This window comes from Prionailurus viverrinus, chromosome C2 (genome assembly GCF_022837055.1).
Source record: "Prionailurus viverrinus isolate Anna chromosome C2, UM_Priviv_1.0, whole genome shotgun sequence".
Taxonomy (NCBI): domain Eukaryota; kingdom Metazoa; phylum Chordata; class Mammalia; order Carnivora; family Felidae; genus Prionailurus; species Prionailurus viverrinus.
In genome coordinates, this window is record NC_062569.1 from 48,597,035 (window position 1) to 48,612,087 (window position 15,053).

General features: G+C 43.5%; 1 protein-coding gene across 1 annotated transcript in view; it reads left to right on the forward strand.

The window, feature by feature from the left end:
* Positions 1–1,249: 1,249 nt before the first annotated feature.
* ARHGEF26 (Rho guanine nucleotide exchange factor 26) overlaps positions 1,250–15,053 on the forward strand; it is a 127,993-nt gene continuing 114,189 nt past the window's right edge. Inside the window, exons 1-4 of the mRNA XM_047875955.1 lie at positions 1,250–1,578; positions 1,795–2,926; positions 4,276–4,315; positions 8,147–8,292. Of these exons, the coding sequence (XP_047731911.1) occupies positions 1,847–2,926; positions 4,276–4,315; positions 8,147–8,292 (1,266 nt within the window). The 5' untranslated portion in view covers positions 1,250–1,578; positions 1,795–1,846. The remainder of the gene's footprint in view (positions 1,579–1,794; positions 2,927–4,275; positions 4,316–8,146; positions 8,293–15,053) is intronic.

The following is a 15,053-nucleotide window of genomic DNA, read 5'->3' on the forward strand; positions in this document are numbered from 1 at the left end:
AGTGGATACTCACTATATCCCGGCTGGATGCATGAATGCTGGGAGAACTTGGAGAGCAGCCCATATGTTTTGCTGATAGACTTGATTATATAGATCTTATGGTCATTTTCCCCTCCAGTCTGCCTTATTCTTCGGACATAGCAGGAGCTTGGCCAGGTTACAACCAACTTTCTATTTGGCAAGGGAGCATTCTGGAGGGATGGCCACATGGCTCCTGCCCTCTTGAAGCTTACTTACAGTCTAAAGAAGACAAAACATAATAACATAAATACACAAATAAATGTATATATGCACATTGTCATGAACCATAGAAAAGGAAGAGAACAGGTGGCTGGGAAAATAAGCAGGGCCAAGATCTGATTCAGGAGGGGTCAGGGAAGTCCTCTCTGACGGAGGAACGGGTCAGAAGGTCAAGGAAAAACAAAAGGGCAGGTTCTGAGGCGGTTAAACTTGAAGTGGGTGTGGCCTAAGAATAGTGAAGCAAAGTGTTGAGAGAAAAAACTGCCACAGAGGTAGGCAGGTCGTGCAGGGCCTGGTAAGTCATGGAGAATTTTGAATTTTATTCTATGTATGCTTGGAAACCAATTTTTTTTGTAATTTAAATTGCATTTATTTTTGGTAAATAAATTTTGGTAAAATTCACGATTCAAAGCATTAAAGGGCCAATATTATTGAATGAAAACTCCTCCTCCCTCCAGCTTCCTAGCCACCCAGTTCCCCTCCCCCGAGCTGCCGGTACACATCCTTCCGGAAATACTCTAAGCACAAGCAAGCATATCTATCAATCTATATTATATTTTAAGCAGGGGAGCGAGGCCATCAGATTTGTGTTTTAAGACCACCCGAATGCTGAGAGGGCACTGGCTCTCAGCGTTTAGAGCCGCGCAGCCCAACTCACGCATTTCGCAAAACTCTACTCTGCGTAGGACCAGACCCCTAAACCACCCCCTCCCCCAAACCCTGCCCCAGGGCTTTCTAAATTGCAACTCCGCATGGCTCCCACGCTCTTTCTCACGCTGTGCTCCTGGCAACAGCCTAGCGCGCCCACAGCTCCCGGTCCGGAACCCTTGAGTTCGGCACCCAGCCCACGTGTGCTCAAGTGTTTTAAACAGAGACCGGAGGGGAGCGAAGATACGCCAGGGCGGGAAAGCAGGATTTGGTTAGGCTGAGACAGAGGCGGGTCTAAGAGTGGCTAAAACTGGGGCGGGGCCAAGGCTGAGGGCGGGACCAAGCTTGAGGGCGGAGCCGATGGCTCCAGTCGGCTGCTGTGGTCTCCAGATCTCCCGCTGCTGTGATTCGATCTGAGACCCGGGCCACCCAAGGGGCAGTGGGCGCTCGTTGGCCCTGGGTTTTGTAAAGTCCCGAAGGTAAATCTGCCCAGGAGCCAGGCGGCTTGAGCGAGAGGGGACCAACGACGGCGCTGGGCGGCTGGATGGCGGCGGAGGGAAGCGTCGCGCGGCGAGTTTCCCAAGAAAGCTGAACTCGTAGCGAAGTTTCCTGTGCATCAGCTTGCACCCTGCGTATTGGTGGCGGGCTTTTTCCGTGCGGGTGGTCTTTGGACGCTGGAGAGACGCGGAGGTAATTGGATTATTCCGCCTGGGTACAGCCCAGATTTCTGTTCCGGAACACGCAGCGAGGTGGGCGCAGATTTTGCCCGAGAAAGGGTGGGTAATTAATTGACACGCAGTTGTATCGCGCACAGCAGTCGGGTGACTGCCAGACTCCGAGAGCGCGTGTTTGCAAGGCGTGTCTGGTTGTCCGGAGGCAAAGTTCCATGACTTCTTTCCTCTTTAGGCAAGACTAACTGGGTGCTGTTCCCTCTCGGGCTGACCTCCGAGTCTCCGCTATGGACAGCGAGAGTGATGTGGATTTTTCTAGCAACAGCTTAACCCCTTTATGGCGGAGGCGGTCAACTCCTCAGCCTCAGTTGCTGGGCCGGAGCAAGCCGAGGCCCCAGTCGTACCAGAGCCCCAGCGGATTGCTGATCACGGATTTCCCAGTGGAGGACCGAGGGACGCTCCCCGCAGTGCAGACTCCTACCCAGGTACCCACCGCTTCAGAGGGCAGGACCGTCCAGGGGAACCCCCTGCTGCTTTGTACTCATCGTAGGGTGGTGACCAATGGGAGGACAGTCTCCCCGGAATACAGAGCTGTTTCTCCTCGGCTCCGACGTCCCAAGTCTCCCCAGGCTCCCAAAGCGTTTTCAGGGGGCTCCCCGAAATCCCCAGCAAATGGCACAGTGACCTCGCCCATGCCGCACCCGCTGCTCCCCCAGCGGACTCCTAACTCGCCCGCTTGCTGTAGCCGGGAGGGAGACCTGACCGGATTGACCACCAGCCCACTGCTTTTGCCTGCTGCAAATGGGCTAATCCCTAACATCGACTCCCCAGGCTCTGGGTCGCAATCCGGCCAGACGACTAAGGACCCTGAGCCGGGACCCTCGAAACTCTCTCCTGCGCCCCAGAAAAGGTCTTTGGAACAAAAACTCCCCCTCCAAAGGCTGCCTTCACAGGAGAACGAGCTCCCAGAGAATCCTTCAGTGGTTTTGAGCACAAACAGCCCTGCTGCCCTCAAAGTGGGGAAGCAGCAAATCATTCCAAAGAACCTGGCCTCGGAAATTAAAATAAGTAAATCCAACAGTCAGAATGTGGAGCCCCACAGGAGACTCCTCAAGGTGCGTAGCATGGTGGAGGGTCTCGGAGCACCTCTGGGCCCCGCAGACGATGAGGGTGAGGCAGAGAACGACGTGGACAGCCCAGGGTCTCTGCGGAGAGGCTTGCGGTCCACGTCCTATCGTCGGGCGGTGGTCAGTGGCTTTGATTTTGACAGTCCTACCACTTCAAAGAAGAAGAACAGAATGTCCCAGCCTGTTCTGAAAGCAGTGATGGAAGACAAGGAGAAGTTTTCCAGTCTGGGAAGGATAAAGGTAAGGGTGAGCAGGAGTGTCACTCATTAAGCCAAGCCAAAAGCGAAGGTGTTGGGGGTGGGGGGAGGGGCACAGAGGAAACCAGAAGTTGTCGTTCTTTTTTAATTCTCTTGTTGATCAGACCTGTGCACATCTATCTCTTGGCCATTCTGTTGCAGGCAGTCACAGCCAGGTTAATGCAGCTTGGTGGGAGGAAGTAAAACTCTTACCACTGTTTTAACTTTCTAAACTCAGGCAGAATGGCAGAATGTGGGGGACAAATGTGAAAAAGAAATACAGCAAATTAGGTACTGGCTGAGTGAGTCCTGAACACTTTTAATACAGGTAGCTGAACAGGAGGTGGAGAGCGGGTGTGGTACTCTTGACTGAATGGTCAAAATGTCTGGGGCTTGTTTAGAGGTGTCAGGGGTTGCTGATTCATCACAGCTGAGACAGGAAACTACCCATTTCTTTTGAGCATATTGATTATTTTAATTATTGAAAGTAATTCATGCTAATTATTCACTGAATTTTTTTTGGAGTAGTGATAACATAGTAAATGCCATCCAGGTAAAATGTGAGTTTTAAAATTAATTGCCAGAATCACAAAAGTTACAAATGTTTGTCATCTTTGTTGTTGCTTGTCTCTGTCACCACTGTCAGTGGTTGTATTTTATTCCCATGTTGTGTCCATTTATTCTTGAGAGCATTTAACAAGTTGGTAGCTCAGAACTTCAGATTCAAGTGAACTCTGTTCCCTGATCGAGGCCTAGAAATTTCATAGGTTAAAATACTGCCAAATATGACATAAAGAGATAGGGAAAACTAAAGAAGGACATTTTGGAGTGTGTATGTGCTGCTTTCTCCAGAAACAAGACAGATCTCAGCAGAAATTCATTTTGGCAGCCTCAACTTTCCTTGGTTAATCAGAGAAGTGGAACCAGTTTGTACAAATGTCAATATGTCATAGACAAATAAGGCTATTTTATTTTCAACCTCATGGCCTTAAATTACATAACATTTTAGGTGGTTTTTATCCTCCACCCCCCAACTCTGCAAGTATAGCACAGCTCAGTTTAACAGTGATGGTGAATCACCAGAGGTGAAATGAGCTGCTTGCTGGTCTTTTGAGGATTCTCAAGCTGTTTTGCTGGGGTCTGTGGGATGTTGTACATTTTATTTACCAGTTTAGTGAATTGTAGTAGTCAGATGAGTGAACTACTCAAGGGATCGTCTGCTGTATGCTTTTGGAAATCTAATGAATGTAACAACAAAAGAAGTAATTTTCTTAAAATAGCTGTATTTTCTGTTTGGCTCATTCATACATAGTTTGCTTTGCTTTTTCCTTTTTTGCTTTTCTTGTTTCTTAGAAAAAAATGCTGAAAGGACAAGGAACATTTGATGGGGAAGGTAAGCATTTGATTTTCCAGACTTTTATTGCTGTTTCAATGTGGAATATCAATTATAAGTTGAAATCCAACCGCAGTAACAAAAACACTTAACATGAGAAAAATGTCCAACTTCTTCCCAAATTATACAGTATGAATCTCTGCACTAAGCTAAATTTTCATCCAGTAATACCAGCAGCAAATGGAATTAACGGCATTCTTTGTAAGCTGATAACTTTGTCAGCCAACATCCTGGATTTTTAATTCTTATCTACCCTGGCTCCATCCCCGCCTCCCTCAAAAAATGGACAAAGAGTAAGAGCCAGCTCTAGATTTTGAGTTAAAAATCCTGAGTTTGGCACTTAAATCTTAAGTCATAGTTCCTTTGACTTAATATTCTTTTCTCCGTATTTCCAAATTTTAGTATCATTACTGACTTCCTATTTGCTTATCAAGTTTCAACTTGGGGGAACTCTAACTGTCCCGGCTGATACAAACCTATTCCTAAGAATTTGTAACCCATATAGTATTTTTGTGAAGGATCACAAAAACAAAAGCTGCTCAGCCAGGTGTTCAAACCCTAATCAGATTAGAGGACTTTGTATATACAGACGGGTCAAGTGTTAAGTAACTGGAAGAGCACAAAGCAAACAGCCCCACCTGCAGCCTTCCTGGGGTGGGAGGAACATGGTGGAGGTGAAGTTAGTTACTTTCTGTCATGCTTTGAAATGTTAAGATTTTCTAATCTTTCAAGAGTAATGAAGAAGGGTATGCCTCTCTATAAGTAAATCTACCATAAAATCACCCAGAGATATAAAATATGTAATCTTAGGTGATTACAAAATATTTCCCTATGTAATTCTTCTAAAAATCCATTCCCTTGGAGCATTTAAACATGACCAGTTCATAAAAATGTATTCATTGCACCAATCTGAGGTGCAACGAATATATAAAATATATGATATTTTAGCTGGTTTGGGCAAATTCATCTCTCTGATTTTATAATTGAAGAAACTGGGAGCTTGGAGAGGTTTAGTGTCTTGCCCACCATCACATAGCCATTGTGAGGGCAGATAACTGGTCCTGAGTCCATTTTGCTTACTCTTGAATCACTTTATGACCATGAAGTAAACAGAGTATCTACCTAATAGGCATTTAGAGAAATGGTTTGCGTCTTCTAGAAGTTGACATTGATTCTGGGACCTTTGTCTCAAAGGGTTAAAAATGTTGAGCTTTTTTTTTTTTTTTAAGCCCGAGGATAGACTTATTTTTACTTTTATTTATTTATTAAAAAAAATTTTTTTTTAACGTTTATTTATTTTTGAGACAGAGAGAGGCACAGCATGAATGGGGGAGGGGCAGAGAGAGAGGGAGACACAGAATCGGAAGCAGACTCCAGGCTCTGAGCCATTAGCCCAGAGCCCGACGGGGGCTCGAACTCGCGGACCGCGAGATCGTGACCTGAGCTGAAGTCGGACGCTTAACCGACTGAGCCACCCAGGCGCCCCTTTACTTTTATTTTTTATACGTAGTTGTATATTGTTTCCTTTTAAAAGGAGCTGTTTCTGTGCACTCTTTGGTCTCTTCTCAATATGATGGCCTGGAAATTTTCACAGATAGGTACGTGAGGAATACAGGATTCTTAGAGTTAATGACTAAGAAGAATGTAGCTTAGGATGAGGTGCAGTAGAGTGGTGAGAACCTGCCAACCAGGGACCTGGGTTGTCATCGTACAGTTTCTGTTCATCAGTTGTGTGACATTGAGCAAGCATCTTAACCTCACCAAGACTCTGTCCTCATGGATGAAATGAGGCCAATAATACTATTGCCTTTGTTGTTGTGAGAATGAGTGAGTAATCTTATCAACAATGTACGCGTGTTTTGTGCCAACCACTGGTACTTTAGAGAACACTACAGAGGTGTGGTAACGCAGTCTTTACCCTCATAATCTGTTTTGCATATGTAAAACCATCAGAGAACAGTAAAATCTTGCATCAACTCCAGTATTACTTTAGTCATGGTGCATATAGAACATGCAGTAGTTGATGAAGAGGCAGATGTCTGTTTTCTTTGGTAGGTGGGAAAGGCATTTCAAAGTCAGTAGGTCCCAAATCAAATTCATGATCTTTCCCTCTAAAGCTACATCTCCTCAGGCGTTCCCATCTCCTGCTGTGCAGCTGTTGGGACCTGCAGATGTAGGAAACATCCTTACCACCTCCCTTTCTCTGACCCCCGTCTCCAGGCCATCCTCAATAGCCCATCTCCATTCTTGCATAGCATCCTAATTAGTTCTCTACGCAGCTAGTATTTTGCTCCAACAATATAATCAAATCTTTTCCTTTCCATGGATTCCCTTTGTAATCAGGATAAAATACAATCTTCGCAGTGTGGAAGAAATTCAGTTGTTTTGTACTTGGGATAAAATCCAGTTTTTTAACATCGCCTGCAAATCTGTGCTTGATTTAGACTATCTGGCTCACCTCCCTAAACCCACCTTGCACCCTTTGTCCACTAGACACCCATACTCTACACATTGACTTTTCCTTTGTTCTTCTAAGGTATTATGTTTCTTTTTGCCTCAGGGCTTTTGCATATACTTTTTCCTTTAGCTCTGAAGCTTCTCAGCTTTCAGATCTTAGATTTTTCTCAGTAACACCTGTTTGACCACCGCCCACCCCCACCCCCCACCCCCCACCCCGCCCACAAGAGGTCACACCCTTCTGAGAATCTGTTCTTCAAGCACCCATATAAAAATCATTCAGTTTATAGGTACGTATGTGTGCAAGATTATTTTGTCTTCAACCCTACAGTGACTTGCCTTCTCCGACTGAAAATCAGAGTCCTTTCCATGGCATTGAAGAGCCTACGTGATCTGCCCTCTCTTCATCTCCAGCCCCCATCTCTTAAGCTTCCTCCCTTCCCTCACCCTGTTTCACCCATATAGGCCTCCTTGCTGGTCCTCACACATAGAGACATACCAAACAGACTCCTGTCCCAGGACCTTTGTACTTGCTCTTCCCTCTGATGGGATGTTCTTTTGCCAGCTGTAAGATGTCTTGCTTTCTCACCTTTTTTAGATTAAATATCACTTTGGTGAGGCCTTCCTAAACCACCCTATTTAAAATCTACATACCCTCATTGTAACGTTCCCCTCCTTTCCAGGTCTTGCTTTTCTCCATGACACTTATCAGCATCTGACATACCATAAAAATTACTTGTTTATTTATTATCACTCTTTGCTCACTCTGATGTCCGCTCTATGAAGATTGAGATTTTTATCTTTTTTTGTTCATTGTATCCCTAGCAGTTGTTGGCATCCAGGAGACATTTTATAAATATCAGTTGAATGAATAAATGAGTGAGTGACTTGGAATATTTTTCTCTTCCTATTTTTAGCTTATGAGGGCACAAGAAGTTTCTTTTATTTTCCATTTACTCTCAGCCCTTGGCACATTGTAGATATACAATAAATGTTGGTTAAATAGGTAAATGAATGGTGATGGGCTTTGAAGGAAAGGTAGGGTATGAATTCAGTCTAACCTAAAGAAAAACAGTGATTTAATAGGCATGGCTATCCTCTGTGGGTGGTAGACAGAAACATGGAAACTTTGCTTCCATTGGTTTTTCATGTATGGATCCCTCCCATTCCCCTGTAGGTGAACTGGGGACAGAGCTGTGTGAGTGAGAAAATCACTTTTTGGTGATCACTTTTCTTCAGTGATGAAATCCATTTGTTTCCTTGTTGTTCATTAAACTGGAGCCCAAACCTTGTATAAATATGGATGTTGGTATAGAAAAACTAGCATAAAGACGGGGGCAATTAGTGACCTGTAGGGTTTGTATTTCTTAACAGAAAATGCTGTCCTGTATCAGAACTACAAAGAAAAGGCTCTTGACATTGACTCTGATGAAGAGTCGGAGCCCAAAGAACAGAAGTCAGATGAAAAAATTGTGATTCACCACAAGCCACTGAGATCCACATGGAGCCAGCTTTCTGCGGTGAGTGTTTACCTTTTTCTTTCCGATCTGTGGGCATGAAAAAACCAAGCTGTGGAAATTAGGTCTGGATGTGGTTTTAACTTTTTCTGCCAGTGATCTTGTAACCCAGAAGAGAAAGACTCCTCTTCTTTTTAGATTGTGAAATGGGTCTTGAAAATCTTCAGGCACTGGTGAGAACATGGACTTTAACACTTCTGATTGGGAAAATCAGGTTTTGATAAAATAAGGTGACTTGACACTAATATACTATGCTCTGGAAGCTTTTCCTGCTCAGTATCTTTTCTTGTTTTTTTAAATTTTTTAAATTTTTATTTATTTTTTATTTTTTATGTAGTATATGTGTAGAGGTAACTTAATCTGTCCTGAACTTTATCGTAATTATGGCTATATATACAGTTACGTGCATGTGTATCTATGCACAATAGGGAGTTTATGACAGTTTTTCCTTGGACATTTCATTTGATATAGACACAATTATATGTTCTTGCAGTTGAGTAATGAATGGCATTCTGTTCCATATCCCTCTGTGCATCTTTTGTGTGAGCCTGTCTGATACTTATTTTGTGTCGATGAGTAATTTCTCCTCTCTGCATCAAACATCTTTTGTTTATAGCCATAATTTCTCTTCCTCCTGGTTTAACAAATGTCACAGTGTGCAGCTTAGTTTACTTGATAGGAGTTTGGGCACAGCATCTGTGGGCATCTGATGCATTACCAAGTAGAAAGGAATTCCCATGGCTGGCTTGGGTGGTGGGAGCATTGCATCAAAAAACAAGCCAGTACACCTCTGTGAGTCCCTTAGGCAATGTGGGAGCAGAAGCGATTCCTTCTTAAGCTGAAATGAGCATTGTTCAGCGTCAAGAATATCATATATTTAGGGATTGCACCAGTATAAGAAAAGGAGTTGTATATGTTGGAGCTCATAAACAGGGATATGGGAATGGATGTATGGTGATGACGAGGATGACTTCTGGTCAGGTTCTTCCTCCTCTCTTCTACTCTCTGTTGGAATTCAGAATTCTAGAAAACTAGCCCTTTCCCCCTGTCTCCCTCCCAGCCCCTAATTCTGTTCTAAGGAGAATTTATTCATTTCCAGTGCCTCCAAGCTGTGGCTCCCTTAGTATTATTCCACAGATTAAAATGTCCTGAATTAAAATTAAATTAAAATTCCCTCAGATTAAAAGGGCAGGTGGTGTTACAACTGATGCTGGTGAGTGTGGAGGATGAGGCCTGGTGGGGACTGTGGTGAACAGGCCTGATGGAACCTGAGCAGCGGCCACTTAGGTCACGCCAGCCCTGTCTTGCCAGATCTTCTGACATTTAGAAAAGAGAAAGCCGAGGGGCGCCTGGGTGGCTCAGTCGGTTGGGCGGCCGACTTTGGCTCAGGTCATGATCTCGAGGTCTGTGAGTTCGAACCCCTCGTCGGGCTCTGTGCTGACAGCTCGGAGCCTGAAGCCTGTTTCAGATTCTGTGTCTCCCTCTCTCTGACCCTCCCCCATTCATGCTCTGTCTCTCTCTGTCTCAAAAATAAATAAATGTTAAAAAAATTAAAAAAAAAAAAAAAGAAAAGAGAAAGCCGAAATCTGGATTTTTTTTTTATGAGTATTATCCTAATTCAATTTTAGAAATTTTAGAAAAATGATGTGTGAGGCCAACAAAGGATTTATGGGCCAGTCTTGTCTCCTGTGCTAACAGCTTTGGAACTTTTGTGATGTTTCTGTGATTTTCGCATGTGGTCAGGTGGTCACACCCATCCACAGAACCAGCATGTTGGCAGCCTTACACCCTAATCTAATGATCTCGTGATAGTAAATCCCTGAGCACATATGTGGAGAAACTGGTGACAGGCCCTTAGAGGCCATGCTAACTCTAAATGGCTGTCATTCCACTGTTGGTGTGGGCCATTTGGTCGAGGATCCTCAAAAAGAAAGCTGTGAGTTCTTCCTCTGTGGTGGCGGCAGCTGCATTTGTTAGCACGGGCCTAAATCTTGCTGTTCTTCTCTGCACGCTAAACAGAAATGTGTGTTTCCGTGTCACTCACACTCTGATCCAACCTAGCTTTAGTGCTGAAGAGCAAGCTGCTGTACTTCCACCCCCTGAAATTTGGCTTTCTTCTAGATTAACAAATGCATATTAAAATAATACTCCAGGACCTACTCCGTACAGCTTCAAATATGGGCCTGCATTTCATTTGGCCAAAGATAAATCGATGTGCCTTTTGTTAACAAGACTGCTATCAAAAGACTCTCTGGTGATAAAATGTAAAGCTATAAAGTGGCTTCTAACTTTGGTGTGTGTTATCTTGGATTTCGGTGTTTCCAGGAGGCTTGTGTATATTTATTGTGTTGCTTGGCAATCACATTTAATCAAAGCAGCATTGGACTTCGCCTCTTCCCATTCTTAGGCACCAGATTGCATTTCCTTTACGCTTTTTGTGTCTCCTTTTCACATTTAAAACATTTTACTTTAGTTTTCTACTATAAAGTACTTGAAACATGCGGAAAAACTTAAAAATAAGTATGTGTAATAGATTTCTGGGTACCTGCCACCCACATTGAACAAATGTTACCATTTTAACATCCAGATCTCTATTTCTTAAGGCAGATCCAGTTAACCACCCTCATCTCCAGCACTTTGCTCCTTTCTGCCTTCCCAGAATAAGTACTGCCCTGAAGTTCTCTTCTGTCCTTCCCACGTGGGTTTTCTGTCCACTAAAGAGACGCAAGCAAGCAGCTCTGGCTTTTAGGAAAGTAGATATTTCAGCGGCAGAAAGTGGTCATTACTGTTTTAAAAAGCCTAGCAGTTGGTATGTCCAAGTTGCGGTTAGGAGCCTAAAGAGAGGAAGCTTTGTGAGTTATGACCAATGTCAGGATGTTTCCATAAGGGATCAGCACCTCCATTTCTCCATTTGACCTCCTGCCCTAATCCTTCCTTGTAGCGGGGCTACAGTGTTTACGGTGGGTTTCAGAAAACATCTGCTCTTTCCATGCTTCCCTTTAATGTGCCAAATTAGTAGGGTAACCTGCACCTAATCTTGCAGGTATCACTTTATTTACAAATTTTTTTTTTAATGTTTATTATCTTTGAGAGAGAGAGAGAGCAAGGGAGGTGTAGAGAGAAAGGAGACACAGAATCCAAAGCAGGCTCCGAGCTCTGAACTGTCGGCACAGAGCCCGATGCAGGGCTCCAACTCATGGACCATGAGATCATGACCTGAGCCAAAGTCAGATGCATAACCGAGCCACCCAGGTGCCCCTTGAATATATCACTTTAACACAAAACTCTTCTTTGAGTAAGGCCTTGATTCTAGAGAGTAGGACAAGGGGTTTTCTGGCAAAAGGTTAAGTCTCAGTTTGGCATCTATTGACTTTCTACTTGGGAGGGGTGTGTGTGAGCACACATGTGCATTGGCTGTTGTTGGTTCTATTTTCTAAAAATCTCTTTGTTGCAAACACCTGCCTGCCTCCTGGGATGATGAAACCTTTCTTACCAGTTGGCCGTAAGAAGCACTCAGTATGCAAAAGGCTCTTCAGAAGTGCAGCAGTTTGCAGTAATTTATGGTGGTTACACAGCTCTTTAAGCCTTCAGTCCATAGTGTAGTGTCTTAGTGTGCTTGCTTATGTGTCTCCTTTGGTTCTGTTGGACAATCACACAGGTGACAAGTGTCCCCGTTTACATTGCCGGGGACAGGTTTAACTGTAGGGTTGTGATTATCTAGCAAGGAGGGAGAATTAGAACTGTGTAAGAGACATTGGGCCTCAATGGGATAGAGAGTCTAGTTGCCACGGACTTCTCCAGTCGGGTTAAGGTGAATTGATGGTGATGAACTCAGCATTGGTGGCTGTGCCAGCAGGTTCTCCATGTAGTGGTGGCCATTGTCCTGTGGTCAGGAATACAACCTGGGCTCCTTAATTTCATAAGACGGTGACAGGCTTGCTCTTCATTCACTTGATTGTCAAAGTGGGCAGACCTCTCTGAGTAGGTAAAAGTAGGTAGAGATAGAATGTCTGCATTCCAGGGAATATAACTCTGTGCTGCTCTTCAGGCCTTCGAGAACACTAATATATGAGATATAATTTTCAGTTATTATGGTTCCCAGTTTTGAAGTGCAAAGGGTTTGAGGTTTTGAGCCAGGGAAGTCATTTTTAACCTCTAGGCATCTGTGCCCAGGGACCAGGAACCTGCCCCACACAGGTATGTTGCTTGTGACTCACCTAAAATGGCAGCATGAGGACTAAGCCAACAGTTCTTGGATCCCTAGGAAAAGCTTGAGGTCTGAAGAGAAATACTGATGATATTATTAGTCTGGGATGGAACACTGAGTGCTTGTTACAGTTAGTGCTGGGTGTGTAGCCAGCTGAGTACTGGACGCAATGTGAGCTTCAGGATTTCCCTAAAGTTCATCCTTTACTGGGATCCTGGAAGCATTTACAATATTACCAAAAGCAAAAGACAGATGTTGACTGGAGTCTTTTTGTTTTTTATCACAACCACCCCTCCCTTCCCTGAGATCACACACTGTGCATGTACTAAAAAATGATGGTTGTGAAACCAGTGTTTGCTTTGTCAAGATCACCGACAGCACCAAAGCCACCCTCGCCAGCCATGCCCTGACCCCATTTATTTGCCATGGGGTGTGTTTGTGTAATTTCCATCACCTTGACATGCCAGGTACCTTTGAAAAGGGCGTTCAGACTCCGCAGGCAAAAACAAGCACGCAGGCAGACTTTCTGCTGGAATTCAACACCTAATATAGTCATCCTCTTCTGCACTCTTCATTTGCACTTGCTGACATGGGGCTTTATCAGTAATCTTGAATCATTTTGAGTATCTCTTTAGGTTGTTCAGAAATGCTAAACTCTAGCGAGGAACTGATTTTTCTGTTTTCATCAGAGTGTTCAGCTGTGCGTAGTGTGGCCAACGGCGTAATGGGAGATCTGATGTCAGGACTTCAGTCTCTGAGCCCTGGCTCTGCTCTTAAGATGCACAGAGTTTGCCGCTGGACGGCTTTTGCGAACTGCCAAACGAGAAAGGACGATTTGAAAAATGGTGACTTTGACATACGTGTAATTTCATTCAATTGAATATATAACAGACACTTTGGAGACTTAGCAGTTTTATCTGATGGGACTTATTCTTTTAGAATTTATATTGTGTTTATGGTGAGAAGACGTACTGTTTTCTACTAAAAACCAGAGCTCCACAGATGTGATAAACCTGAATATCATCCTGTTTGCAGAAATGCTTAATGCATGGAGAGGTCATAGAAAATTGCATTCTTTTTCCTTACATTTTCACACGTGTCTGAATTAATTTTCAGTTCAGTGACTTGCATAAAATAATCTTCAGTCATATAATTTTCTATTTACCTTTTGCAACATAGCAGTCTCATAAAATTATTTTTTACCTAAGGTGGGGATTTGTGCCTTTTACCATACCTATCTTTTGTTTTTTAAAAAATAGAAAAAAACATGCTCATTTTTCATGTCTGGCTTGCTTTTAGTGCTCATAGTGGGAACAGTCTGGGCTCTAGATATCTACTTGTCCATGCTTTTAAGTTGGCAGTAGGTCTCCTGAAATGTTTGTATCTTTATACAGAAATACAGAATATTTGTATCTTTATACAGAAATAGAGGTCCATGTGCCTGGACCTGAGACCCAACCAGAGATCCTGTTCTAGCTGAGGAGCCTGGAGCTGGGGGCCTGCTTAGCTGAGCCAGGAACTAGGCTCTATATGCTCCTGCCATATTAGTACAGTTAGATTATGGGGTCCTCTTAACATTTTTAAAAATTAATTTTGACTTATGTAAGAACACATAATACATTCTCCATGTAAAAAAAGAATTCAAACAATTCTTTGGTCTTCAGGTAAGACTAAAATCTCTTTTGTCATATCTGCAATCTCAATCTCTTTCCCCTTCTCTATTGGTGGCGCTATTCTTTAAAAAAAATTTTTTTTTAATGTTTATTTATTTTTGAGAGAGAGAAAGAGCGCAAGCTGGGGAGGGACAGAGAGGGAGACCCAGAATCTGAAGCAGGCTCCAGGCGTTGAGCTGTCAGCACAGAGCCCGATGCGGGGCCGGAACCCACGAGCTGTGAGATCATGACTTGAGCTGAGGTCTGATGCTTAAATGACAGCCACCCAGGCGCCCCAGGCAGTTCTGTTCTTAATTTGGTAACATTCTTCTCAAAATCCACACATACACATTTAAGGGAAATATAAAGATCACATGTGTTTACTTAAATATATACTGTACAGTGTTCACAATTTTGCTTTTTTTCTGAGTGATGTATCATATCAATCATTTCATGTCTATACATGATGATCTTCACTGTTCTTTCTAGCTGCTGTGTTATTGTATAGGATGGATATCTGTTTTGCCGTCTTTCCTTTTGGGTAGTTATATGTGCATTGAGAATATAATAAAAACTTTGAGGCATGGGTCTTTAGAAAAATGCACACACAAATATACATGTAAATATTTTTTAAAATTTATTTTATTTTTGAGAGAGAGAGACAGAGTGCGAGCTGGGGAGTGGCAGAGAGAGAGGGAGACAGAATCTGAAGCAGGCTCCAGGCTCTGAGCTGTCAGTTCAGAGCCTGACGCAGGGCTTGAACTCACAGACTGTGAGATCATGACCTGAGCTGAAGTCAGACGCCCAACCGACTGAGCCACCCAGGCGCCCCTGTAAATATTTGTTTATAATTTTGTTTCTTTTCTTTTTTTTAAATTTCAGTTTGAGGATTTTTTTTCTTGTTT